This window comes from Neovison vison, chromosome 6 (assembly GCF_020171115.1).
Source record: "Neovison vison isolate M4711 chromosome 6, ASM_NN_V1, whole genome shotgun sequence".
NCBI lineage: Eukaryota > Metazoa > Chordata > Mammalia > Carnivora > Mustelidae > Neogale > Neogale vison.
The window spans coordinates 172,494,870-172,522,719 of NC_058096.1; the positions used below are offsets into that span (position 1 = coordinate 172,494,870).

At 45.8% G+C, this 27,850-nt stretch overlaps 1 protein-coding gene across 3 annotated transcripts; it reads right to left on the reverse strand.

Moving 5' to 3' along the window:
- Positions 1–768: 768 nt before the first annotated feature.
- TATDN2 (TatD DNase domain containing 2) lies at positions 769–27,850 on the reverse strand. Of its 3 annotated transcripts, none has more exons than XM_044253012.1 (8): positions 27,440–27,850; positions 26,918–27,325; positions 18,342–18,839; positions 7,280–8,161; positions 5,030–5,157; positions 3,361–3,544; positions 2,780–2,948; positions 769–2,600 (listed from the first exon to the last, which is right to left on the reverse strand). In XM_044253012.1, the coding sequence occupies exons 2-7, from the start codon at positions 27,317–27,319 to the stop codon at positions 2,808–2,810; spliced, it is 2,235 nt and encodes a 744-aa protein (XP_044108947.1). In that variant the 5' UTR covers positions 27,320–27,325; positions 27,440–27,850; the 3' UTR covers positions 769–2,600; positions 2,780–2,807. The 3 variants fall into 3 exon arrangements, 2 of the variants coding, with proteins under 2 accessions (XP_044108947.1, XP_044108946.1); XR_006385101.1 differs by lacking the exon at positions 769–2,600 and adding an exon at positions 3,072–3,169 and having other exon boundaries at positions 2,866–2,948; XM_044253011.1 differs by having other exon boundaries at positions 769–2,948.

The window sequence follows — 27,850 nt, forward strand, 5'->3', positions numbered from 1 at the left end:
TGCTGAAAATATATCATCAATGACAGGGTCTCAATGATGCATCGACTCCAGTTTCAGATTTCTTTAGCATTCTTGGAACACAGCCTTCCTTTTCCCAGTTTACTTCTAGCCCGTGCACCACTGTTCATTAATACCTTAGCACGAAATCAGAGGACTGACCACAAGTAGTGACACAGGGCTTCCTCCGAAGTTTGCCCGGAGGCGTCAGAGGAGCTCGCGGTCCAAAGTGCCCCCGTCACTACAATGGATTTAGACATCACCACCCTTGGGTGCTCCATTTTTCCCAAAGCACTGCAGAAGAGGAAAGAAAAAATCCATGTACTCACTTCCGAGTTGCCTGGCAATAAAACGGTCAAAGCTCAAGAGCAGCCGAACTCGTAAGAAGGTACCAATGTATTCTTACTACCACTTTACTTATTTTTTTAGTACTTATTTATTTGACAGAGAGAGGGAGAAAGCATAGGCAGGGGGAGGGGCAGGCAGAGGGAGAGGGAGAGAGAGAAGCAGGCTCCCCGCCAAGCAGAGAGCCCGATGTGGGGCTCAATCCCAGGACTCTGGGATCATGACCTGTGCCGAAGGCAGACGCTCAACCGAGTCACCCAGGTGCCCCAATTCTTACTACCACTTTAATTTTGCAGAGACACACATGTACACTCAAAAATTTCTCCAGACCTTTGGATTCTCAGGTTACAAGGATTCTCAGGTTACAACAACTTAACTGTTGTCGTCACTCTGAGAAATCTGACCAAACAAGGAGAGCACAGGAGCTGGCTGAAGACCAATCACTTTATTTACAGAAAGAGATGGCCAAAAGGGGCAGGGGGTGGGGGGAGATACAGATGCATTCCAGCAGCACAGCAAACACAATCACGTCAGCCAGCCAAAAATTGAATCAAAAACAGTGCCCACCGGCTTTTGCACCCACACTAGTCGTGTTTCACTGGTGACACTCAGAAATGACCATCTTAAATCCTAGAGGTGAAAGTATATAGCACCTTGTGCTTTACCTTGGCAGGAGGCCACAAAGGCTTGGGGACATCCACTCTGTCCTCCCCTGGAACCCTCCAGAGCAGGGCCCATCCGCTGCCAGCATGGGCAGTACTGACGTACAGGGCTTGTGGTGAAGGGGCTGGACAGGCTGCAGTTCGTTGGGGCGACAGTAAAGCACTCTGAAATACTCAGTCCTCTGATTCCTCCAAGCAGGAGGACAAGTCCCCACTGGCAAACAAGAGGCCCAGAAAACCCACGGCTGACCTGTGGAAGGTCGACCGTGAATCAAGGCCTACCTCCCAGGCCAGTAACAGGCATACCAGGCCAAACAGAAACACCAGACAGGAAATGTTGAGTCCGTTCCCTTTTTGCTTGCAAGGCTCAGATGCACCTTCTGAAAACACCTAGAGAAATCCAGCATTAAGGGATGGGTTTTATGATTTAAGCCTCTCGCCTCCAGGAAACAGAGAAGGGGCTCAGGGTGTCCTGTCTCGCAGTGGGAGATCAGAGTAAAGGATCCTTTTAGACAAAGTGCAGAGCGTCCTCAAACGTAACCCCTGACCATTACAACCTTCCAGAGCCTATAACAGATATACCAGCAGGGAACAGAACACAGCTGAAAACTTGATGACCAGACAGCTCCAAAGTCAAAGGAGAGGCTCTCAGTTCCAATACGGAGAAAGGACTCAGACAAGGCAAAGGCCAGGGAGAGCCCCGGGAGGGGAGTGGAAGGCAGACCCAGGCCGGCTTGTTCTGCACATGCTGGATACCGGGGCTGAGCGGTCCCACAGAATTTTGAAGAATTAAATTGGTTTACCTCTCAACCTGGGTGGGGCACACAGGGGGCTGTCCCATGGGGTCAAACAGGAGTATTCTTGGTCCAGTGTTCCAGGAAAATGGGGCAAAAATTGAGGAACGGGCAGCAGGGGCCCCTGCCAGCAGAGTGGGAGGTCACATCCACCGCAAACTGGACCAATCTCAGTCAAACACAAGTGAGCTGCGGCCCCAGGGGCTCCAGCAAACAGAAACCCCTTCTCTGGGGTGCTCTCCCATAAGAAGACCTCTTTCTTGAGGCACCCAGCCCCTCCCAATTCCTGTCGGCCAGGACATCCCTGGATACTGAGCGTCCCCCAACCCATCTACACCGCCGGCAGTGGAGCTGGTGAGGCCAATAGCCGAGGTCTTCCACCCACACCGACATGGAACAGACCGGCGATGGGACAGCCAAACTGAAGACTCATCCTGGGAAGGGATGGGGAGGACTTCGCGGTGGTGGTACTGTAAACCTCTGAGACGGCGCTCCAGCCAATGTGCTCCAGAGGAGGTTTCCTACTTGGGAGTTCATACTCAGAACCGAGAACCACCAGGAGCCAAAGGTCACAGAGCACAGGGATCAGGATTGGCAGATGCACCACGCCCTCCTTTCGGCCTCTTCCTTCTCCACTGACCGCCCTGGGGGTCACCCCTCACTGGCATCCCGCTCCGATGCACGCCCGCCCCAGCCCCAAGTGGAGCCTTAAGAACATCCTGTCCTGCTTTTCTCTGTTCCAGTAGGCTCTCCAGACACCTCCTTGACCTGGGACCCTCTTCTGCCAGGCCACTGGGTCATCCTGGAGGGGTGGGAAGAGAAAAGGAAGAAGGTCCCAAACCAAGTTCACTCGAGACAGATCAGGCTTAATGCTCACTCTATGTTCACATTCTCTACATTAAGAAAATGCAGAGAAACCTATTCTTGTCCTGATTTTTTAAAAACCTATAATGTAATCTTTATGACCTTTTCTAGTCTGACCTTTCTCTCCTGACCGCACTCTCTCTGCTTAAAGATTGTAGAGGCGGCTGGTGTTCTCACGCAGGGTGGCCAAGGTGTGGGAGAGTGGCTGATCCTTGACCCTCGCAATCTCTCGAACTGTATGCAAGGCCAGGCCTGGGTGGGCGTACTGGCAGAGGCTCTTGGGAACCTGGAAGACATCAAGCATTCAGAACATCACTGTGCCTTCTTTGCACAGCCATGACACAGATCCCCCTCCCTGCCCTTCCCCAGCAAGGACCTCTTTGGGGCTGCCCTGTAGAGACCCCTTTACCTGCAGGTGCAGGGAGAGTCCTAGTCATGGGGGGCTCTGGGTGAGCAGGGTCCCACGCTTCCTTGGACTACCCTCTACAGGGTAGGGCTTTGCACTGCCTGGAAGAGAGTGGTTACCCTTCAGCTTCTCAGCCCCCTAGACTTTTGGTTCTGCAGAGCCACAACAAGGAGACATCTACACAGCCAAGGAGACATGGAAGTCACTGGGGCTCTGGCCCTGCCAACCTTGCAAAGGTGACCAGCCCCCTTCCACCCACCCTCGCCTCAGCTCAGCCTGATCACACCCCTACCTGTCGGGGCAGGAAGTAGGGAGCGTCCGTTTCCACAATGATTCTCTCCAGTGGGATCTGCTTCAGAGCGTCCCGGGCCTCCCAGGCCGAGGAGTAAGTCAGGACAGCAGTGAAGCCCACAGACATGTTGGGGAAGTGCTTCAGCAGGGGCTCGATGACCGGGTAGCTGCCAGTGAAGCAGTGCCTGGGGAGGGGAGGGGAGGGTTTCCAAGTTAGGGTCCCTCTCACAGCGCCCTCTGCAACAGCCCCCAACTCCCCTCTCAGTCTCTTCTGGGGACAGAGTCCCAGAAACACAAAGACTGCATCCAAGGGAAGGACTCCACAATAGCCAGACAATAGCTGGTTCCAAGTAAGACAAGGAGACTCTTGGTGACTGAAGCTCTCAGCAATCACCCCGGCAGAGCGCCCACTCCTCCACAGCCGCTTCAAGTGACCCCCCCAGAGAAGAGGAAATGATCAGGGACAGGGTATGCTTACAGCACAAGGAGAGAAGCAGAATTAAAGCCTATGGCCCCGCTAAGATCACAATGACAATAGGTAAAAATTATGTTTAGGCAGTCAAATGGACTGGAAGGAAACAAAAAAGGGAAGATATTAGGGAATGGCACTACAGGGTAATCTTCTCTGAATTTGTTAACTATTCACGTTCTTAGTACACAAAATACTGTTAACCAATATGAAAATTCATGGCTTCCTCCAGCCACAACACTTCCATTGATCCATCTTAGCCCTGGTTTACCTGCCCTGCTGTGAGACTTCCTTCAAAGCCATCCCAAAACAAAGCCATGAGAAACCAACCCACCCACCCAGAAGAGCCAAGGAATTGTACCTCATCTCTGGCCTGTGCTACCACAGTCAAGAGAGGTCACACTCTCTGCTTGGATACCTGAAAGGCAGCAGTCTGGCCTGATAGCCCACCACCTTCCGCTGCCTGTCAACACCTGGTTTGGGTTCTAGACTGCTTTTTCACCCATCTTGAAAGAGCCAGCCCAGCCATCACCTACCTCCTAGCCGCTCCCCAGCAAAGCTAAGCTAATGGCCCCTCTTCTGCCTCCCACAGCACCTTATGCCCCCCTCAGCCCTGGGATCCGCTAAAGTCACCAGATGACTTGTCTGCCTCCCACGGCTGCTCCCAGGGGCCATGAGCCAATACCCACAACAGGCACACAGTAGATCAAGTTCACCACACCAAACTTAAGAGCCCCTACATACAATTAAGATTAAATACATACTGACTTTAATGCGGGGGAAATGAACTTTCAAATTCAAAAAAGCAAAGAATTTCTTTGGGGGTGCCCTGGAATGTTCTCTGTGTGCTAAGTCACTGGACAACACAGTGGTCTCTCCCCAGATCAAGAGACCTCCTTTCTGAGTGCAGACTCCATTTGTGCCTGCCACCAGGGATATGAGAGTCACGAAAGTCCCCTTCTTGCTCACCAGTGATTGTGGCTATTAGCTCAAACCCTATGAAATTGCCATTCTGTAAGTAAAAAATGGTCAAAATCAGAAATTTCATATGGTTCAATCTAATACTTAAGCTTTAGAGAAGATAGTACATCACAAAGACCTAATACTATCATCTTCTCCTGAGTTTTCCTTTTTCCAATTCATGTCCTACACAGAAAGAAGTGTTCGTTCCATCTGCCCACTGAAGCTCCAGCCTTCTAACCTATGGATCTTGTAGTCTGAGGGCACAAATTTTTTCATGATGTTCAGAAGATCTTCATCAGCTTCTCGGCAGTGGATCACCAAGGGCTTCTTCAGAGATACGGCCAGCTGCAGCTGCCTCTCAAACACCTGGGAGAAGGCAAAGGGACACCCGTCAGAACCATGTCAGGAGTCTGTTACATCCCCACAACATCCAGGCCAATGGGCAACCTCCCCTCAAGTCTCCAATTCTGTAGACTACGGAATTATAAGAACGGCCCACACTTACGGGGTGCTTACCACAGGAGGTGCACAGAGCATTTAAGGTGTATTATTAACGTAGCCCTCATAAGCACCCCAAGGTAAATGACTGCTGTTAGCCCACCATGCAGTCAAGAAAAGGAGGCTCCAAGAGAGATCAAGTCATCTGCCATGCGTAAGCTGGAGCCCCATAATTCAAACATGAACCCAGTTGCTCCACATGGCAACCAGTATGCCAAGCTTACGTGAGGCTGCAGGGCAGGGCTCAGGAACAGCAAGTTCAAGTTATGTGTTCTTCCCCTCACTGTCCCCACCTCTACCCCCACTCTCAAGACGTAATCACCTTCCACACATTTTCTAAAAAGTTGTACACACATACACACACACACACACACACACACATCTGCACAATACCTCGTCTTAGAAGGTGCTCAAATACTTGAAAGAATGGAAATTACATATTTTCTCCAACTTACTTTCTTTACTCAACCAAAATCAGATATCCTAGGTGAATATGTACTAATTACTACCTTCATTTTTTAAACTTTTTCTTTGTTTATTTCTTTATTTCTTCTTAATTTTACTTTTGGGACCCTGGGTGGCTCAGTCCATTAAACATCTGCTTCCAGCTCAGATCATGATCTTAGGGTCCTAGAATTGAGACCCCGCATCAGGTTCCCTGCTCAGCGGGAAGCCTGCTTCTCCCTTTCTCTCTAACCCACCCTGCTCGTGCTCTCTTTCTCAAATAAAAATAAAATCATTTCAAAAATAAATAAATGAGATCCTTCCAATGTATTTGAATACCTGAAATTGTTTCATATTTAAATTAACTGTTAAGTCTTGCATGCCTATTGTTGCCACAGACAACTCTATTCAAATTGGAATCTCTGTCTCCCAAAGGTGTATAAAGATCTGGAGTCTTCTGCTTTGTCAGAAGAGTACCATACCTTCTCTGAATTTTCTCTTTGGTGAAGGGAAAATTAAGAAACCTTTGCTTCAGGGTGCCTGGGTGGCTTAGTGGGTTAAAGCCTCAGCCTTTGGCTCAGGTCATGATCTCAGGGTCCTGGGATTGAGCCCTGCATCGGGCTCTCTGCTCAATGGGGAGCCTGCTTCCTCCTCTCTCTCTCTGCCTCTCTGCCTGCTTATGATCTCTGTCAAATAAATAAATAATGTCTTCAAAAAAAAGAAAAAAAAGAAACCTCTGCCTCTAGAAGATTCCCTCTCTTCATTCACAATTAACCACAGATGCCAGTAGCAATGGGCAGGCACGGTATTAGTGTACAGCAGAGGCTGGCCCAGCTAGGCTGGGGACAGCACCAAAGGGAAAGCCAGCTTGCTAGATTCTGCCCAGGCTGGCATTCATGCACCTGCTCACCAGGGCCTGGAGCACACTGGGCATGTAGACCCAGCCTATCATGCAGCAGCAGGAAAACTGCACACAATAAACTCTACAACAAAGGCAACCGGCCGTCTGAGAAGTGACAAGGTGGGAGGGTCTTTCTCCTTCTCCTGTTCCTTCCCAACTCAGAAACTTATACGAAATGCTGGAGCCACCCTTCCCCTGCCAAATGTCCATGCTCAAAAAATACATAGTAAGATGGCAGTAGCTGCCATTTCTGATGGGATGGGAAATTCTCTTCCTTTCAGTTTTGTATTTTCCAAATATTTTCTAGGGACACACTTAACTTTAAAACCAGAATAAAAATACAGTTTAATTAAACAAACGTAAAACTGATTGTTTCCCAAGAAGAAAGGCAAACAAATGTCTTGCCATATACATCATTAGCCATAAGATGTCACAGAGTAACTATCCCCCCTCCTACCTAATAAAGAGTAAAGAAATAGTTGGTGAAGCATTTGGCAAGTGACATCTTGATGGTCTGGACAAAAGCAATTTTATTTTTAAGGGTTCTAAATTCTCTAGATCCCAAAGCACAGAAACTTTTATTGTTAGGCTCAGCAATTGAACGAGGAATTAAAACCATGTGCAAACCAAGGAGGGCCTCATTACCTTGTGCTGTTCTGGGACAGGCGTGGTGCACTTATACGAGTAATCCAAGCCCATTTCCCCAAATGCCACAGCCTTGGGGTGCCTCAGTGCTTGCAAAAGATTTCTCTCTTGACTCTCACTGTAGTAACGTGCAAAATGAGGATGACAGCCAAAGGCTCCCCAAACCAGATCCTCTTTCAACAGCTCCTCCCACAGGCAATCTGTCAGTGTCCGAGGATCACAGAAGTCAGAGATGCAGCCCTGAAATTCCTTAGGGAAGGAGCTGCTATAAATTTTTCTGAACTTGGTAAAGGACCCTTTGAAAGACAACTTGGAATACAGCATGTCCAGGTGACAGTGGGTATCAATGAAACCCCCCTCTAGGCCTGACTCCCGATGGTTCCTTGGCAGGGAGCTAGACGCATGTCCTCCACAGGGACGAGGGGGTGCCTCCTCCTGGAGTGCTCTTTTCTCCTTCACCTCTTCTTCTGAGCTTCTGGAGAAACGAAATGAACGAGAGTTCTGGGATCTGCCCTCCTCGGTCAGCTCCTGGTCTCTGGAGGTGTTCTGGGAGCTCACTGTAGAGTGAGGAGAATAATCACTCAGGAGGCCCCGGATGCTCCTCCCAACCTGCAGTGGGTCGCCACCGCTGCTGCCCACGGACGGGTAACCAGAAGGCTTGGGGCTGCTGGTCCAATAGCTGGCATAGTCACACCATGGACTACTGTACAGATGAGGCGGGTACATGACATAGTCTGTGGGGAAGGCAGAAGGCTCCGGAACTGTGGAGACTTTCAGCGAGCTGGGCTCCTCCTGAGAGAATCTGACTGTGGAGACCTCATCCACATCAGACCAGTCACTTCCTGAAGAGGTGTGCTCTATCACCACCTCCCTCTCTTTAGGCTGCAGAAAACAAAACCAATGGGTGAGCCGTCCTGTGTGAAGATAGCCTTTCATTCATGGTCATCAGCGGAACATAAACTCTGCCTTGTTTTTCTGGCCACAGTGAAGGCTTTGCATTAGCTCCTTATCTTACTCTGTTGCCTGGTTTCCTTGTTAATTTCTACAACGTGAGCCAGATTGCAACTTGAAACCAAACCAAAGAGCTCAATTTGCAACCAAAGTCTTAGAATACCATCCTTAGGGGCAGATGGGTGGCTCAGGCAGTCGAGCACCCAACTCTTGGTTTCGGCTCACGTCATGATCTCAGGGTCATGGAATCAAGCCCTGTGAGGCACTCTGCGCTCAGCAGGGAGTCAGCTGGAGAGTCTCTCTCTCTGACTCTCCCCACCACTCGCGTGCCCTTTTCTCACTCTAAGATAAATGAATAAATCTTAAAAAAAAAAAAAAAGTATCATCCTCAAAGGGGATACTAAACCTGTACTCCCTTTCTGAATGATCCCTTTGGAGAAAAACTGTTCTCTAGAACACAATGTATACTGGGGATTTTAGAGAAAAGCAGTGCCCAACACATCTCATCTCTAACATGTCTCTACTCTAACATTTCAAATGCAAAACCACACAGTCATGGTAGGTTTAAGATATGTCTGCAAATTCTCTTTACATTACTCCACACTGAGAGGTGGGGTTTGTGAGCCCTCCCCTCCCCTTGAACCTGGACCAATCCAGTGAATCACTTGTAGCCAACAGAACACAGCAGCAGTCAGACCGGCCAAGGGGCTTCCTCCTGGTTCTGTCAGCTTGCTCCTCACAGGGAAGCCAACCACAAGGAAGACACCAGACCTCCCTGACACCCACCATATTCTAGAGAGGTCACCTGTAGGTGCCAGCTTCAACTGTCGGCCATATGAGTGAGCATCTTGCCTGTGCAGCCCTGCCAGGCTTTTGGAGTGTCAGAAGCACCTGGGAGAATACCACCTTCACCCTTGAGCAAGACCTGCCCTTTCTAGACCTTTCTGAATTCCTCACTCACAAAATTGAGAGCAAAATAAAACATTTAGTTTAAGCCACTGCTGGCAATGATAAATGGATCAACCAGCTATACATTACATTAAATCAATTTAGCCCTGCTAGAACAGAAGTTTTCAAGGTCAGGAATTTTCATTTTCTTCACTCATGTCTCCCAGACACCTACAACAGTGCCTAGCATACTGCGGTCACAAATATTTGATGACTTAATTTGTAGAATAAATGGGGCAATGGCTCCTGAATTTAGTTTCACATCAGAACCAGCTGGGGGCTTTTGAAGGCTACCCCACCCTCTTCTGTGATACTGTGATTCAACAGGTCCCCAAGGACTCAGTATTTAAGTCTCCATGTTGCTTGGATACAAATCAAGTCTGAGAAATACAGTAAAAACATGGGTCTCAACTCATGCAAGGAAGACCGTTTAAGGACCCTCGTTTCTTTTGGTTAACAAAACCATCTATGCCCACAGGGACCAGATGGCTAGAGCAACAACTTACAAAGCTCTTTTCCTAAAAATATTTGTATATGCAAATACAATTCACATAACAAAAAATTCACTACAAAGAAGCATGATGGATAAACTAATTACCTCTTTAAAATGGGAACAAAATTTTTTGTTTCTACTGTCTGTATTAACCTTCCATACCACTACTTACACCCCAAAAGGAAACAAATACTGGTAACAAAAATGTTAATGAATTATAAACCTCCCATATGATATTTCCCTATTTTAGATTTTCTTCCTGCTACCCCTTTCCTAAACAACAAAAATATCCAAACAAGAATCTTTCCCAGGATGCAACATAACTTAAACTGCAGCACATTTAAAACTTTTTTTTTTTTTTTAAAGATTCTATTTATTTATTTGACAGAGAGAGATCACAAGTAGGCAGAGAGGCAGGCAGAGAGAGAGGAGGAAGCAGGCTCCCCGCCGAGCAGAGAGCCCGATGCGGGACTCGATCCCAGGACCCTGAGATCATGACCCGAGCCGAAGGCAGCGGCTCAACCCACTGAGCCACCCAGGCGCCCTGAACTCCTGAAGCTGGGTGACAGGCACCTGGGGGATTTTTTAAAACTAGTCTGTTTACTTTGAGTGTGTTTGAAATTTCTGATAAAAAGTTTTTGTGTTTTCTTCTAAAGATTTTTATTTATTTGACAGACAGATCACAAGAAGGCAGAGAGGCAGGCAGAGAGAGAGGAGGAAGCAGGCTTCCTCCTGAGCAGAGAGCCCGATGCGGGGCTTGATCCCAGGACCCTGCGATCATGACCTGAGCCAAAGGCAGAGGCTTAACCCACTGAGCCACCCAGGCACCCCCTGATAAAAAGTTTTTTAGGGGTGCTTGGTTGCAACTCTTGATTTTCAGGTTGCAATTTTAAACCTCACGTTGGACAAAGAGCTTACTTTAAACAAAAAAAAAGTTTTGGGGAGCCTGGGTGGCTCAGTCAGTTAAGCAACCAATTCAATGTCAACTCAGGTCATGATCTCAGGGTCCTGGGATGTAGCCCTACATCAGGTTCAACACTCAGTGGGGTGTCTACTTCTCTCCCTCTTCTACTACCCCCTCCCACCCCACATGTGTATGCACTCTCTAAAATAAATAAGTTTTTAAAAAGTTAATCTCTAAGGGAGAATAATCCTTCAAAACACTATCTTAATTATGGTGGAAATTTCTACCAACCCAGAAAATTAAAAAATGCAGTATTGCCAGGACTTAACAAGATTTTTTTCCCTTTTTCCAGTAAGACATACTAGAATCATTACTTTTGTATATGTACACCTCAAAGCTGAAACGATTATCACATACAGTAACATGCAGCTACCATTTTTGCAATCCAGCTCTTGAAAATTCTATCATTTTTTAAAATAACAAGTTGATCTGATTAAACTTACAAAAGGTACCCAAAAGAAAGTAAGGTTTTGTCCCCAAAAATAATCCCCCAGAAAGGAGGCATTTTTTTTTTTAAGATTTATTTATTTTAAACAGAGAGAAAGTTGGAGCAGGGGAAAGAGGAAGAGAGAATATCAAGCAGACTCCCTGCTGAGCACCGAAACCATGGCTTGATACCAGGACCTGGAGATCAAGACCTGAACCAAAACTGAGAGTCCAATGCTCAACCAACTAAGCCAACCAGGTGCCCAGGAGGCATCATTTTATATTCCAATCCTTAAAAAGTCTCCTGTATTAGACAATATAAGTTCTTTTATGTGAGGACAAATGACCCCAAACAGAATTCAACCAAGCTAATGTTGGATGCTTACAGGAAGATTTCCTACTTCCCCTTTTCCCTTTTCCATGTTTTAAAGAAGGGACAGGGTTAGACAAAGAGATGTACCAGATTTACATCTGGGGGATAAGACCTCACAGTTCCACTGGACATTTTTTTTTTTTAAAGATTTTATTGATTTGACAGAGAGACACAACTAGAGAGGGAATACAAGCAGGGGGAGTGGAAGAGGGAGAAGAGGGATGTGGGTCTCGATCTCAGGACCCGGGGATCATGCCCTGAGCTGAAGGCAGATGCTTAACCTCCTGAGCCACCCAGGCACCCCATTTTTAACAAATCTTTTAAAGATCACTTTTTGTTTTTTAAATTTCACTTTTATTTATTTTTTTTTCCAAAGATTTTATTTATTTATTTGAGAGAGAGAGACAGTGAGAGAGAGCACGAGCGAGGAGAAGGTCAGAGGGAGAAGCAGACTCCCCATGGAGCTGGGAGCCTGATGTGGGACTCGATCCCGGGACTCCAGGATCACGCCCTGAGCCGAAGGCAGTCGTCCAACCAACTGAGCCACCCAGGCGTCCCTAAATTTCACTTTTAAAAAGCCAACACAGGGTGCCTGGGTGGCTCAGTTAGGTGTCTGCCTTCAGCTTGGGTCCTGATCTCAGGATCCTGGGATCGAGCCCCTGGTCCTGCTCCCTACTCAGTGGGATCTGCTTCTGCCTCTCCCCCTTGACTCTTGCTCGGTGCTTGTGCTCTCTCTTAAATAAATAAAACTTTAAAATATAAATACAAATTTAAAAATAAAAATAAAAAGCAATACAGTAGCGGCACCTGGGTGGCTCATTCAGTTATGAGTCTACCTTTAGCTCAGGTCATTATCTTGGGGTCCTGGGATCATTGAGCCCTACATCGGACCCCCAGCCCAGGGGAGTCTGCTTCTCCTTCTCCCTCTACCCTTCCCCACCCCATTCATGATTTCTCTCTCAAATAAAATCTTAAAAATAAAAAAAAATTAAAATGAAGCAATATGGCTAAGTGGTTATGCATAAGGAGACAGTGAGAAAATACTTGAGAAACTGAAAACTGGTATCTAAGTGGAGGAATAAGGCAACACAGCACCAGGCTGGAAAGCTACTTTTCACAAAATAAATTTTATTTTTCATTTTTGAACAATGAAAGTATTATTTATTCAGAAAGTAACCTGAAAAATAGTTGGAATTTGCTTCATGGTAGCAATCCCAAAATACACTTCCAGAAAAAATAAACCACAAACTGCCTGAGTGTAATAGGAACAGCTACTGGCAACTGGGGATAAACTTCCAGGGACAGAATTAAACACGGATTCAAAAAGTACTACATCTCATCAGTGCAATCTTGGCTACAGAAAACTACAAGACAAATGTCCTATTTTTTATGACAAAAAATTATATCACAATGGGAGGAGACAGAACCTACAGGGACTAAGAGACTTAGGATATTTAGAAATTGCTACATATGGCTCTTATTTGGATACTGTTTTAAACAAATTAAAAATATCATAAATCCAACAGGATTATTAAATCAATGACTGGACCACTGATGTTATTACGGATTCTGTGTGTGTGTGTGTGCGTGTGTGTGTGATCTAATAAAATTGTAATTATGTTTGTTTTTTTCTAAAGATCACTATATCTTAGAGATTCACAAAGAAATATTTATGGATGAAATGATAGAGTAATTAGGATTTGCTTCAAAATAATCTGTGGAAAGGGGAACCTGACTGGCTCAGTCATAGAACATGTGATTTATCATCTCAGGGTGGTGAGTTCAAGCCCCAGGTCGGGTATGGAGCCTGTTTTGTTTTGTTTTGCTTTTTAAAAAAAAAAAAAAGTCATAGAGAAAAAAGACAAGATTAGCAGCGAATTCATTGCTGAAGACAAGTGACAGGTATATAGATAATTTTCTTTTTTTTTTTTTTTTAAGACTTTATTTATTTATTTGACAGAGAGAGACACAGCAAGAGAGGGAACACAGCAGGGGTAGTGGGAGAGGGAGAAGCAGGCTTCCCACTGAGCAGGGAGCCCAATGTGGGGCTCGATCCCAGGACCCTGGGATCATGAACTGAGCCAAAGGCAGACACTTAACGACTGAGCCACCCAGGCACCCCTAGATAACTTTCATAAGTGTTTTAAATTTTCCACAATAAAAAGTTAAAATAAAAATAAGTTAAAATTCCAAATCAGAAGCAAGGGTAAATGACATCCTCTAGGTGCTTCCCAAACCTCTCTATCTTCCAGCGGGTATTTGTTTAAAAACACCAATTCCCACATCCCATCTCAGACGTGGGTCAGATTCTCTCATTCTTATGATCAGGGAAGTTCCATAAATCACACTACATGACTCGAAAAGGAACTCTAGGGACAACAAAGACCATGTCAAAGATATGTGAAGTTTCCACAAAATTATTTAATGATATGTGAGAGTGGGAAAAAAGGCAGAGTGGCGAAAAAATATGAAACTAAAAATGCACATGTAACTAAAAATACATACCATAAAAAGACTTATAATTATGTCATCTAAGTCCTTGAAAGGCTTATATGGTCAAGTTGGCCAAGAAAAGGTGAAAAGGTTTTTGGATTTTTTTTATCTTTTTTTTTTTTTAAGATTTTATTTATTTATTCGCCAGAGAGAGAGAGAGTGCACGAGTGGGGGTAAATGGCAGGCAGAGGGAGAAGCAGACCCCCTGCTGAGCAAAGAGCCCAATGTGGGACTAGATCCCAGGCCCTGGGATTACAACCCGAGCCAAAGCCAGACGCTTAACCAACTGAGACACTCAGGGGCCTTGGATTTTCTTTTTGAGAAAATAGGACATTACCTATGTTCATGACTGCCTTACAATCTCAGTAACATGGTAAAATTTAAAGTTACATTTACTGAGGTCTTACTTTACACTTAGGAACTGAGCAAAGCATTTCCATGCATCAGTCCAGAGTTCGGCAAACTGGCCCGCAGGCTAAATCCAATGCACTGTCTACTGGTGTAAACCAAGTCTCACTGGAACACAGTCAGGCCCACTCACTGAAATGCTGTCCCTGGCTGTTTTCACACTACTACAGCAGAGCTGAATAGTTGCAACAGAGGCCATACAGCCCACAAAGCCAAAAATATTATCTGACCCTTTACAGAGTAAAGGTTTAACCATAATAAGATTTCAAGAACTGTGACTTTTTACAAAGAATAAACTAGGGCTCAAAGAGATTAAGTGGCTTTCTCATGATCACAGTTCAGGTGGCCAGGATTTCAACCCAAACTATTTGATCCCAACACCTAGTGCTTACCTACCATATTATGCTGCCTCCCAATATATACTTAACAAAGACATTCTAAATGTCCAGCCTGACAAACAGGAGTTCAGGTGTGTAGATTTGGAAGGTTCATCCATACAAGGAGAATTCTAGGCAGCCCAACAAGATCATGATCAACATCAAAGATGAAACGCACCCATCACAGAGTTACCACAAAAAGGAGGTTACAAAACCTATTGTTCTTGGGATTTCCAGTTAAATATAACCCATGTAGTTTTTGTCCTTCCTGTCCAAAAAAAAAAAAAAAAAAAAAAAAAAAAACCCTTTGAAAATTATAGGAAATGGGGGCAGCTCAGTTAAGCACCCAACTCCTGATTTCGGCTCAGGTCACGATCTCAGGGTCATGACACTGAGCCCACACCAGGCACGACTTAAGATTCTCTCTCTCTCGACTATGGACTCTGAAAAACAGTATGAGGGGTTTGAAGTGGCGGGGGGGTGGGAGGTTGGGGTACCAGGTGGTGGGTATTATAGAGGGCACGGCTTGCATGGAGCACTGGGTGTGGTGAAAAAATAATGAATACTGTTTTTCTGAAAATAAATAAATTGGAAAAAAAAAAAAAGAAAAGAAAAGATTCTCTCTCTCCCTTTGCCCTGTTCCTTCACCTGCTGTGTGCATGGTCTCAAAAAGTGTGTGTGTGTGTGTGTGTGTGTGTGTGTGGTGTGTGTATGAACCAACTTGAAAAGGCAAAAGGCATAAACTTACAAAGAGAAAGCATAAAGAAAAAACTAGAAAAGCAAATTAGGTAAAAATCAGCTGCTAGAGATAGAGATAGACAGATGAACAGTTACTGGATAAGCAGATCACAGATGGCCAAAAGCTAAGTCTGCAGTGAAAACCCAGAAACATGTTGAGTCACAGTACAAGACCCCCCAAAAGGCTCAGGAATTGGAGGTAGCAGACCTCTGAAAAGAAGGTGAAACTGGAGATGAAAACAGGAGAATGAGCTGGAAACCTGTGAAGTTAAGTCCCGAGATCCCTGCTCCCATCCTCTATAGAGGGTCTGCCTTTTCCCCATTCAGCAAAAGACTACCGTTCACACTTGATAAAGCTGAGCCAAGGAACTTATGGAATAATCAGGAACAATGGACATACAATCAAGGTTGAGGGACCATCGCATGTTGGACAGTGAGAACCCAGGTACTCCTCTCAACCTGACTCTCAGAACAGCACCAGCCAGATGGTGCCCCCTAGGTGGGGGAGTTGAGCATTTCGCCCAGGGACACTGAGCAGGCTCTGACAATGAAGCCGCCGATCCAGTTGGGGCCCCCATAAAACTACCCAGTGTCATCACCCTCTGTTCACGCCAGCATTGATCAGCCCACCCACACACTTAGAACTTCCAATCATCTTTTGAAAGTTCCATCTTTAAATATGAATGGACAACCAACACATCCCAGGAAAGCCCTACCATAAGACAGAAACCAAAATACTTAGTTAAAAAAAAAAAAAGACAAAAATCAGAAGGAAACTCAGAGAAAAAGTAGTGCAGAAAGTAAAAGAAAACTTCAAAACAAACCTGTAATATTCTCAAAGAGACCAGAGAAGGCACAATAACCTCAAAACAAGAACAGGATACTCTTAAAAAAGGAATACTCAAAACATCAGTGTTCTTAGAAATTAAGTGTGTCAAAAATGAAAAAAAGGGGGGGGCCTGGGTGTCTCAGTCATTAAGCATCTGCCTTCGGCTGGGGTCATGATCCCAGTGTCCCGGGATTGAGCCCCACAACTGGCTCCCTGCTCGGTGGGAGGCCTGCTTCTCCCTTTCCCACTCCCCCAGATTGTGTTCCCTGTCTCGCTGTGTTTCTCTCCGTCAAAAAAATAAAATCTTTAAAAAAAAGAAAAAAATATTATGTATTATTATATACACTCACCTTAATTACTCACAAACCAAAAACCAAACCAAAAATGAAAGGAAACAGGAAAAATGGGAATACTAAGGAAACAATCAAGAGAAGTATACCGCCAAGAAGAAAAATGGGACTACTTATTTTGACAACCTTGAGGAGAATTTTATGGCACCAGCAGTTTGGGGATGAATCAGTGATAGGTACAGAGAAAACTAAAGGAAAAAACATGGCAATGATGATCTCCAAGGAAGATAAACTTTGTACAGGAGGAAATGTGTTCAGAGTATACTAGATGATTCTGCTATGAATGTGGGGAAAATAAACCTTCAACAGATTTAGCCAGCAACTACAGGACTACAACATGGGGAGCTGCTAGAAACAGAGGTGATGGTTCATGGGTATGGTGCTGCCAAAGTTAGTGTGGAGAACTAAATTCTCCTCTTCTAAGTAGGCAGTCCACAGAGTTCTGCAACTAGAAAATCAATACACAGTGCAAGATTATTTAGAAATATGAAGGTAAGTGCTGGAAGAAAGAGCTAATGAGATTCAAGGAGCTGCCATGAAGGAGATGTAAATAAAGATAAGCAGAGATGGGTAAAACAGCCTTTTCGCCCAGGCATAAACTATGTTTAAAATTGCTAGTTTCTGGGGCACCTAGGCGGCTCAGTGGGTTAAGCCTCTGCCTTCAGCTCAGGTCATGATCTCAGGGCCCTGGGATGGAGCCCCGCATCGGACTCTCTGCTCAGCGGGGAGCCTGCTTCCCTCCCTCTCTCTGCCTGTCTCTCTGCCTACTTGTGATCTCTCTCTCTTTATTTATAAATAAATAAAATCTTTTTTTTTTAAAAATTGCTAGTTTCCCTCCAATACCATTCTTTCCTTCAAGAGCAATAAAAGTGACTTGGAGATAAGTCTCCCACATGAAAGTTTATGTTCCAGACTCCCTTGCAGCTAGGTGTTGGCCAGGTTTCTAGATTCCCATCACTAGCTAAAAGCAAAAGTGATGTGGACTTCTGAGTCAAACTCTTAAATGGGAGGAAGCATACTTTCCTCTTCTCTTTTCCCCTTTCTACTGCTTGGAATGTCAAGGTAATGTCCTCAGGGTCCCATCAGAGCAGCCACTCAGACCATAGACGGAGACTGGGTTGAGAGACTGGGTTGATGTAGCAGAGCAGCAAGACAGATGACCCCAGGGTCCCTCCTCCTTAAGCCAAACTTCTATTGTCTTTAAGTCACTGTTATTTTGGCCTTTGTTAGGGTAGGCAAATGCATATCCTAACAACATATAAATTCTAAGTTTAAAAAAAGGAAAAAAAAAAAAAAAAGCACTGAATTGAGATTTCTTAGTAACTCTGAAAGGTATTTTAGAAAAGAAGCATCAGGGCATCTGGGTGGCTCAGTTGGTTAAGTGACAGCCTTTGGCTCAGATCATGATCCTGGAGTCCCAGGATGGAGTCCCACATCAGGCTCCCTGCTCAGTGGGGAGTGTGCTTCTCCCTCTGACCCTCCCTCCTCTTGTGCTCGCTCTCCCTCTCATTCTCTCTCTCTCTCAAATAAATAAAATCTTTGGGAAAAAAAAGAGAAAGAGAGAAGAAAAGGACCATCAGTTTGTCCTGGAGTCCTTGGTAAGTAAAGTGCTGCTTTTAATGAGTAACACTCAGGATCAAATGAGAAAGACAACAAATACGTATCATCAACAGAACTAAAAACCCCCCATGCTTGGTATAAGCTCAGCTCACCTTCTGGCTTTCTAAATTAGAGTCGGAGTCATCCAAAAACTCAAGGGCTGGAGAGTGCTTGTCAAGGACTGTCCTTCGGGCACCAGCTGTCTCCTCGCTGGGTTTCTCCTGAGGGTCTATCACCACTCTCCTGTCGCAGAAGCTGCTCCTCTCCAGCTCAGCCTTTTCATCGTCCTCTGCTCTCACCTCCGGGGCTGACTCTTTCCCTTTTGGAGAAGGAGACACAGTGACACTCCTGACTGGCTCTTCTCCACGGCTGGGACGCTCTCCTTTGCTCAGCACTGGCCTCGTGGTAGCTTCTCCCTTCCTTTTTGGCATTGACTTTCCCAGGATGCCCTGGATAGCCTTCAGGTAGATCACTGTAGAGCCCTGGTCTCGAAATCGATCCCTCTTCCTTTTCTGCACCTTGTTTGGTTCCTCATTTGTATCATTCTGACCCTCCGCTTCAGCTGCAAATTCAGAGTTCGTGGAGTTACGAGAACTATCTTTTGAATCAACCTGGAAGTGGGGGGGGGGATGGAAATCACAGTTCGTGAAATGGTTACCCACAGGGTAATTATGTATAGGAATCAATCAGTGGCTGCTATACCAATCACAGGGAAGGTGACAGTAGCTAAAATTAAGATTCTCTCCCAGAGGTTTCCATCCCAACCCACTGAGAAGTGTCACTGTAAAAGGGCCTGAACTGCTGCCATTTCCTGTTTATTCACTTTCTCATGCTCACCAGGTACTACCTTCGCACTGCAGCAGGCAGGAATGAGCAGAGATGAGCAGTCTCGTAACACAAGACTCTAAGCTCCCTGAGGCCAAGGACAACCGCACACTTGAGAACACACACAGGCAAAAGAGCAGCTCAAAATTTCAGCACCAGAAGAGTCTCTAGAAACCAGCTAACCCAATGCCACATCTAAGAGTCGAGGAGACCCAAGGGCCAAGGAAGGAGTGGACTCCAGTTCCCAAGTCCTAAGGGCAGAGTGCAGGCCTTATTGAAGTTCCCTTCGAACTCCTCCCCCCAAATCAAAACCTTGGTGACAGAAGGTGTCTGGTCTCCCAGAGAATGCACCAGGGTCAGTCCAGAGACTGAAACTATGCCCTGACTCTTACTCATCTCCTCAGAAACACAGGTGAAGTCTCAGCCCCTTCCTCCCTTCCCCTGAGCACTTACTCATTCCAGGAGCTAGACTATTTATTTTCAATGTTAATTTACTGTGAAACTCAGGTCCAATCCAATGCCAGCCTGGGATTGATCCACAGGGATAGATCCACAGATCTATCACTAGAACATCTCAAAAGCAGTGACGTCCAAACCTCCCCAGCTATGACCTAGATTGACCATTATCCCAAGGCCTTCTACAGTCCCTGCAACTCACACTGCTAATTCATTTGTATTAAATCCCTCCCAATTATACAGAGAAATAACTCCACACTAAGCTTGCTGATCTTTTTTCTCTGTTAGTCTACACCAAGAGATGTCCAGCAATAAGAAAGTGGTTACACAAAAAAGCTTACGCTCTTATTTTATAGACTTCTCATATTATTTGAATTTTTTCCAAGAAATACGTATTATCTTTTTACAAAAGCCTTTTGACATATGTAAATCTAGACAGTAGTGTGGCACAGTATTTTTTTACTAGAAGTACTCAAACTGTTGGCAGCTACTCACTTAAATGAGATGGACAGGAAAGGTGCCTTTGACCTTCATTTTAAAACACTGAGTCTCAATTTTTTTTTTTTAAGATTTTATTTTTATGTATTTATTTGACAGAAAGAGAGAGAGCATAAGGGGAATGGGATCTGATCCCAGGACCCTGAGATCATGACCTGAGCCAAACGCAGACGCTTAACCATCTCAGCCACCGAGATGCCCAAGTCTCAATTTTCTAACATGGTGGACATTTTTTTAAAATGTCTATAGGGATTATCTGGGAAAGATGATAAGCCTTTTTTTATACCTTTCCATATGATGAAATTCTAATAAACATTAAAAACAAGCTTGAAGGCTCCCTGGGCATGCCCTACGGGATACAGTCACAACTTCCCAGCCTGCTTCTCTTACTACTGCCAACCACCTGCCATCCTCGGGCATGGCCATCGTATTGTCAACTTCCTTTGCTTGTGACGCCCTCGCCTCAGTCTCATTTTACACTTGATAAAACTCCTACTCATCCTTGAAGGCCCCAAATCCCTTCTTTGACATCTCCACCTCTGCCTGTGCTACCAGTTACCCCTGCCTTGCCCTCCCACCCCCGCCCCAGGGCAGGCAGAGCACTACATGGGAAGACAAAGTCCACAACAAACGGAGGAGGCCCTGCGCCTTGTGCAGGGTCACAGCTCCTCACTTCAAACCAACTGCTGCCACTTGCAAGTACAGACCCAGAGTCGTGGATTCCAGTTTTCCATATAAAACACGAGATCTCAAATTGAATTGTTTTCCATCTCAACAGCAGTTTTTGTGGCACACTTGCTTAGCATCCATGTGAGCTTAGCATCCAACGAAACCTACAAAAACACCTGCTTACTGAACTTTCTACTCTAGGTGACGAAGGAAAGGAAAACCAGAAGAAAGGCAATATATGTTATGTTAGAGAGTGAGAAGTGCCAGAGAGGGAAAGAACACAGGAAAAGGGAGTAAAAGTACGGAAGCGGAAGTGGGACACTCGAGTCTCCGGTTCAAGGTAGAGGTGTGGGCTGGAGGCATATATTTTTAATGTGAAATCTCCAAAATACTGAATACTTTTGAGGACCTAGTAGGCCACATTCAGCCTATGGACCATCAGTTTGCCAACCCTGGTAGTGAAGGCCAGGTGGTAGTGAACTGTGGGGAGAGAAGGGTTAGAATTAGAACAACTTATCCTGTGTTTTCCTTTTTTTTTTTTTAAGATTTTATTTATTTGACAGAGAAGAAGAGAGAGAGGAAGGTAGGGAAAAGCAGACTCCCCACTGAGCAGGAACCCAGATGCAGCACTCCATCCCAGGATCCTGGGATCATGACCCTGAGCCAAGGGCAGATGCTTAACCAACTGAGCCACCCAGGTGCCCCCATACCTTATGTTTTCATGTGGCCTTACAATTCCCAGAGCTGCCATGGTTGTCATCCCTCCCATACAGAGAGGGAAGCTGCCACATGGCGCGTTTAAGTGGCAGAAACGGGGCAAGCTCAAGCTCCCCCTAATATCCCGGAAACCAAGGGAGAACAGAGAAAATACGAAAATTGAGCAACAGTAGCAAAAGCTGTGATGTCAAAGACCACAAGGACCTGAACTGGTCACTCAAGATTTTCAGAAGTGGAGAGGAGGCTATAAAGGCAAAGATGAGGCCTTCAGTTCAAGAGCAGAGACGAACCACCTGGCTTCAAACAGGAGAGATTTTATCTTTCCTGGCACTACTGCTTAGTGAATTATGCATCTCTGAAGGCAGGAGGGAAAGATTCAGCGGAGATGCTGTTCCTGCCCTCACCACCGACAGCCTACATGGTTTCAACGGTTCATACCCAGCTCCCTGCCTACTCCCTCCATCCTTTCTCCACAGTGTGCGAGAGGAGTTCTAAAATCTGCCAACATCACACCTCTGCTTAAAACCCTTTAGTGCTGGGGCGCCTGAGTGGCTCAGTGGATTAAGTTTCTGCCTTCAGCTCAGGTCATAATCTCAGGGTCCTGGGATAGAGCCCCACATCAGGCTCTCTGCTCAGCGAGGAGCCTGCTTCCACCTCTATCTCTGCCTGCCTCTCTACTTGTGATTTCTCTGTCAAATAAATAAATAAGTAAATCTTAAAAATAAAAAATAAATTAAAAAAATAAAAACCCTTCAGTGCTTCTCCATTTGCCCACAGGAAACATCCCCAACATCTGAGCCTAACATCAGAAGCTGTTCACAGGCTGGACCCCAAGCTTCTTCTCCAGCATCATCTCCCACCTTTATCCATACACCAAGGTGCCCAGGAATGAGAAAGTGTGCTGGAGAAAAGGGAAGTGAGGACCTTCAGGAATCAGTCATATCCCAACCACTTCAGACCAGCATTTCCTGACATATTTTGGACACACATTGTTCTGTTGCCTGAAATGTCCTCTCCTCCTCCTCCTCCTCGTCTGTCAGGAGAATTGTAACGGCACCTATTCTGTGAGGACTTTCTCAACATTAGTCACTCATTCCTCTGGTACTTCAAATGCCCCTGTTACAACAGTGCACACAGTGCTCAGTGATGAAGGACTATTCAGTGCCTCAACCACTGCCTTCCTCTTCGCAACTACAACCCCTAGCACAGATTTCCACCCAAGCACCGGACATCTGCTGGGTGAAGAGGCAGGAGCCAGGATCACAGAGGAAAGCTGCCATTCGAGAGCCAAGATATACAATGGCTTCTTGTGTCCGGGCTGTGCCACCCTGCAGAGACTCCTCAAGGGAAGGATCTTGCCCTCTTCGTCTCTCCATCACTCAGCTAACACTGGGCTAGGACAGAACAGAGATTCAGAGGGCCGCAGAGGTAAGAATGCAGGTTTTGAAGTCCCATTGATCTGGGATAGCACAGCTCGGCCACATACCAGCTGGATGGCCTTGGTCAAGTTACTTAACATTTCTGAGTCTCCTTTCCCTGCACCTACATATACTAGGTGTTCAAATATTTGTTAACCAATATGTAAATATTTGTTAACTGACATGTAAAGATAATACTGCCTATTTCACAAGACTCTCGGGATTATGGGAGAGCTTATGGGTCAAACACTGAGAATCCTATTTGATCAAAGTCTATCACATCATAAATGCTCCAGTTTTCCCTTCCAGTCTTTCTTCCCTGAAGTGAAGCGGAAATGAAGGTCATACTAAAGACTAATAATGTAAGGTAGGTAAAGGTGCTCACAACAGACAAATTTAATCTTTCTCTACAGAAGAAACGAAGATCATCAGCTACCATGAGAACCTAAGAAAACCTTTCAAACAATTGTCCTAGAGGAAATAAGGAACAAACAGTAAGAGGCTGGCCAGCAGCAGTCTATAGGGAATCCAAATTGCTCAGTCTAGCTATGGTCTGAATGGGTCCCCCCAAGTTCGTACATTGAAATGTAACCCCAAGAGGATGGCATTAGGCCCTTTAAGAAGTGATTAGGTCGGGCGCCTGGGTGGCTCAGTGGGTTAAGCCGCTGCCTTCAGCTCACGTCATGATCTCAGGGTCCTGGGATCGAGTCCCACATCGGGCTCCCTGCTCAGCAGGGAGCCTGCTTCCTCCTCTCTCTCTCTGCCTGCCTCTCTGCCTATTTGTGATCTCTCTCTGTCAAATAAATAAATAAATAATATTTAAAAAAAAAAAAAAAAAAAAAGAAGTGATTAGGTCATGAACGTGAAGCCCTCATGGGGTTACCTCTCCATGGCACTCATGAACATGATTAGTGCTCTTATCTGAAAGTCCCCAAGAGAGCTCCCCTGCCCCCCTCTGCCATGTGAGGACAGAAAGAGAGATCTACAAACCAGAAAAGAGCCCTCAATTGACCTTGCTGGCCCATTGATCCCAGACTTCCACCCTTCAAAACTATAAGAAATACATTTCATAAGTATATAATATACATATAGTATATATAGTATATAATATATATGTATAATATATATGTATAATATAAGTACGTAATATATAAGTATATAATATACATAATATACATATATATATACATAATATACATTTATAAGCTACCCAGACTGTGGCCTTGTTACCAAAGCCAGAACATTCCCCTCTGAATATTCTGCGACCTAGCCGAGACCTCTGCACTAAGGCTGGGGAGCAGAAAGATAATGGGGGACCCACAAACAAAGCCAAGCATTTACCCTTCAAAATTTAGAGAGCAAATGCTAAAGAACAGGTGGATAGGTGGGTAAAAAGTAGGAATGAGGGGACCTTAGAAGGACCAAGGGGGAGAACATGCTGTTTTTGTGAGTGCCACTGGGCTGTGCTTGCTGACAAGACTTAGGACTTACTAGAAAAACGAGTTGGACATAACTCAGAGTATGAGAAAAAGATGTACAGACTGAAAGATAAGAAAGGCATTTTGTAATTCATCAAGATAAACCAAGTACTGTACCTTGTCTTCAAACTAACAAACCTCATAGGCAGAGCCCTTCGCAGTGCTAGAGAGGTACAGTTAGGATTAATAATATTAATATTATTATTATTAATATTATATTAATATAATAATATAATATTAATAATAATAATATCAACATCCCCATATTTTACTCAACATGTGTGATCTTTCAAAAATGCATACCTGCCTTCCCTGTGTATAGAACTCTACATAACTCTCTAATGGTTTAGAATAAAATCCAAATTCCCTTAGCTACTGAAGCCTTGTTGCAATCGGCCCCTTACCTAGCTCTCCATTCTGGGCTCTCATGCTGCACACAGCACATGATGAGGCCGTCTTGGGACTTCTCAAGCCCTCCCACCAGGATGTGTGCTCCTTACAAGCCATCTCACAGCTCCACAACCCAACAGAGTCCTTGGCACCCAGCAACCCTCTAGAGCTTACTAACTAAAAAGCAAGGCACTAACCCCACAACTTTTTTTTTTTTTTAAGACTTTCATTTATTTATTTGACAGATCACAAGTAGGCAGAGAGGCAGGCAGAGAGAGAGAGGAGGAAGCAGGCTCCCCACTGAGCAGAGAGCCCGATGCAGGGCTGGATCCCAGGACCCTGGGATCATGACCTGAGCCGAAGGCAGAGGCTTTAACCCACTGAGCCACCCAGGTGCCCCTAACCCCACAACTTCTGAGGCAGGACCGGACTACTCACTGCTCCATGCTTAACCATTAAATTGATTTTGGCAAAAAACACCCCGCAGGCCTAATAAATAAGATAAAGATGGGTCCATGACAGAATTAGACCCACCTGGATTAAAGGCTATACCTTTAAATCTTGGTTCCTAGTCTGCAGGTCAGCCTGAGCCTGGGATGCAGCACACCTGAAAGGCTAGGCAGATTCCTGCCCTTCCCGAAAGGCTTCATTCTATCTCTATTTGTCACTGAAGTCAACTGTAATCAACTGAGATTATTTCATGCTTTGTCCTAAATCAAGTGAAAAACTGTATCAAGGATTAACTACAAGATTAAATTATATGGCAAAGTCCCCTATTTACTTACCTTGGAGTCATATTTGAGATGTATTTTTATGCTAAAGACTTAGATTTTGAAAGATTTTGAAATCACTGTATAAAAAAAAAAAATCCAGGGATGCCTGGGTGGCTCAGTGGGTTAAGCATCTGCCTTTAGCTCAGGTCATGATCCCGGGGTCCGGGGATCCCACGCTGAGCTCCCTGCTCAGCAGGCTTCTTCCTCTGCCCCTCCCCATGCTATACACTCTCTCTCTCTCAAGTATATAAATAAAATCTTAAAAAAAAAAAAAAAATCCATGTGCCATACCAAGAGTTCTGTGAGGTCCACAGTGAAAACACCTGGAGCACTTCATCTAAGAGTTCCCCAGGATAAACAGCCAACAACAGCCTAGTTTCTCAGCTGCACATAATCTAACCACTCACTATAAGTTTCAAGACACTTTCCTTCGGGCCTTTTTTTTACTGCTTTTGTAAGATCACTTTATCTGAAGGCAGCCCATCTCACCCAACTAAGGCTTTTCCTCCACTCTTCCACACACAGAATTCCTCACCTCTTAAGGCCCAGAGCTCCAAATCCAGAATGCAAACTAATTAGGCCGTGATCTCTGTTTTGTTACTGGAGAATCCCACGCAACTAGGACACTCGGGTGATGATCTAGGCCCTCAATGAATATTTGCTCAAAACCTGAGTGAAAGAGTGGATGAAGCGCACACGTGCGCCAGCAATGTTAGCTAGTACTCATACCAGAGAAACAGCCGACTGAGAGATGAATTGCATTTGCTTCTCTTTCTCACAGACTCATGTTCAACCTTCCCTCACTGGAAAAAATGTCATCCTTTAAGTTCATATAAAATGAAACAGTGGACGTAATGTACCTGCTCTGAGAAACCCTCCTGCATGTTCCCAATGGGGAACTAAATGTTTGAGCTGAACTCCAAAACACACTCTACCCTACCCACCAAGCAAAACCCCAAGGTGCCAGGAACCGTTAACTTTGGGAAAAAGCTGCACTAAGAACCAAATTCTCATTCTCAATTCTGTGACTCAGAGAAGTTCAAAGTACAAGGGCACAATGCCTTAAATTTACAACTGAAACAAATAGGTCTGCGTCTCCTGAGGACCCGCACCTTCTACTGCAGTGAACCTCCAACCTGGCTGCACCTTACAGTTCTACAGGAGGATTTACAAATCTGGAGACCCAGACCATCCCCCAACCCCATTAAATTGAAATGAGAAGCAGGCACAAGCATTTTAAAGCCTTCCAAATAGTTTTCAAGTGCTGCCAAGTATGAAAATTACCTCTCCATGGCACTGTAGGCCACCACCTGACCAAGCCCTTGGTCTCCCCGGTTTGCATAAGCAGACCTGTGGGAAGACCCCAAAGATCTTGAAGGACATGACCCTTTTTAGTCTCCTTCCCCCAATAGCTCAAGCCACGTGGAAGGAGCTTCACCGATTCCAAGGCGTCGCAGCCACCTACCTTAAGGCTGCAGGCCTCCTCCTCTAGAGAAGCCATTTCTTCTGGAGAGGGGTTGACAGGGCGAAGAGGGGATCCCCCTGACGAAAGGAATCCCCGTGTGCTCCGAATCAGGCAGCCTTTGGCGGCAGCCCCGCCCACACCTGGGTCAGAGGAATGAGAGGAGGAGGTATTTCTGCGGCAGGATGAGCCCCAGGGCAACCTCGGCGAGCAGGCCACATCGTCCTCCTTCTGGACTTTCAGGCGCTTGGGGCTGCTGGTCCCTCCTGAACGCGACGCAGAGGTAGGAGCTGGCCGGCTGGAGGGGGCCACATCACTGGGCTCCCGGAGGCAGCTGCGCTTGCGGGGACACCCTTCCGAAGTGCTGCTCCAGTGGTACTTGACCTTGCGCCGCTCCGACGCCATGGGCACCTGCAAGGCAAAGAGGGGGCCTGGATTCCAATACCAGCCCTCTTCAGACTCCCGCCACCCTGGGTCCCCTGGGGGAGGGCAAGCCAGAAGGTCAGAGTCAGGGGCCTCACTGACCTTTCCCCCTTTTTTCCACTGCCCATCACAGTTCTGAGGGTTTCGGAGATGCCAACGCGCTTCGCCTTAGTCAAAACGATCCGAGATTTACTAAGGGCGTCGGTTTGGTTTCCAAACCCAAAACGTGCTTCCGCGATCACCAAGCGCTACAGTTTGCACAGCGCTACTAGGGAGATGTCAAAGCGCTTCCGGGATTACAAAGCGCTTCGATTTAGTTTGCAGTACGGAGCCCTTTGGGGATGTCAAAGCGCTTCAAAAGATTACAAGGCGCCTTAAAGTCCACACAGGGCGACTGGACCCGCAGCCTTGGGCGGGCGCTTGGCCCAGAGGCCCGGAATGCCGAGGGCGGGCCGCAGGGCAGGACCGGACCCGGCGCGCAGCCCGCCCTGCTCCCGAGGCCCCGCGGACCAG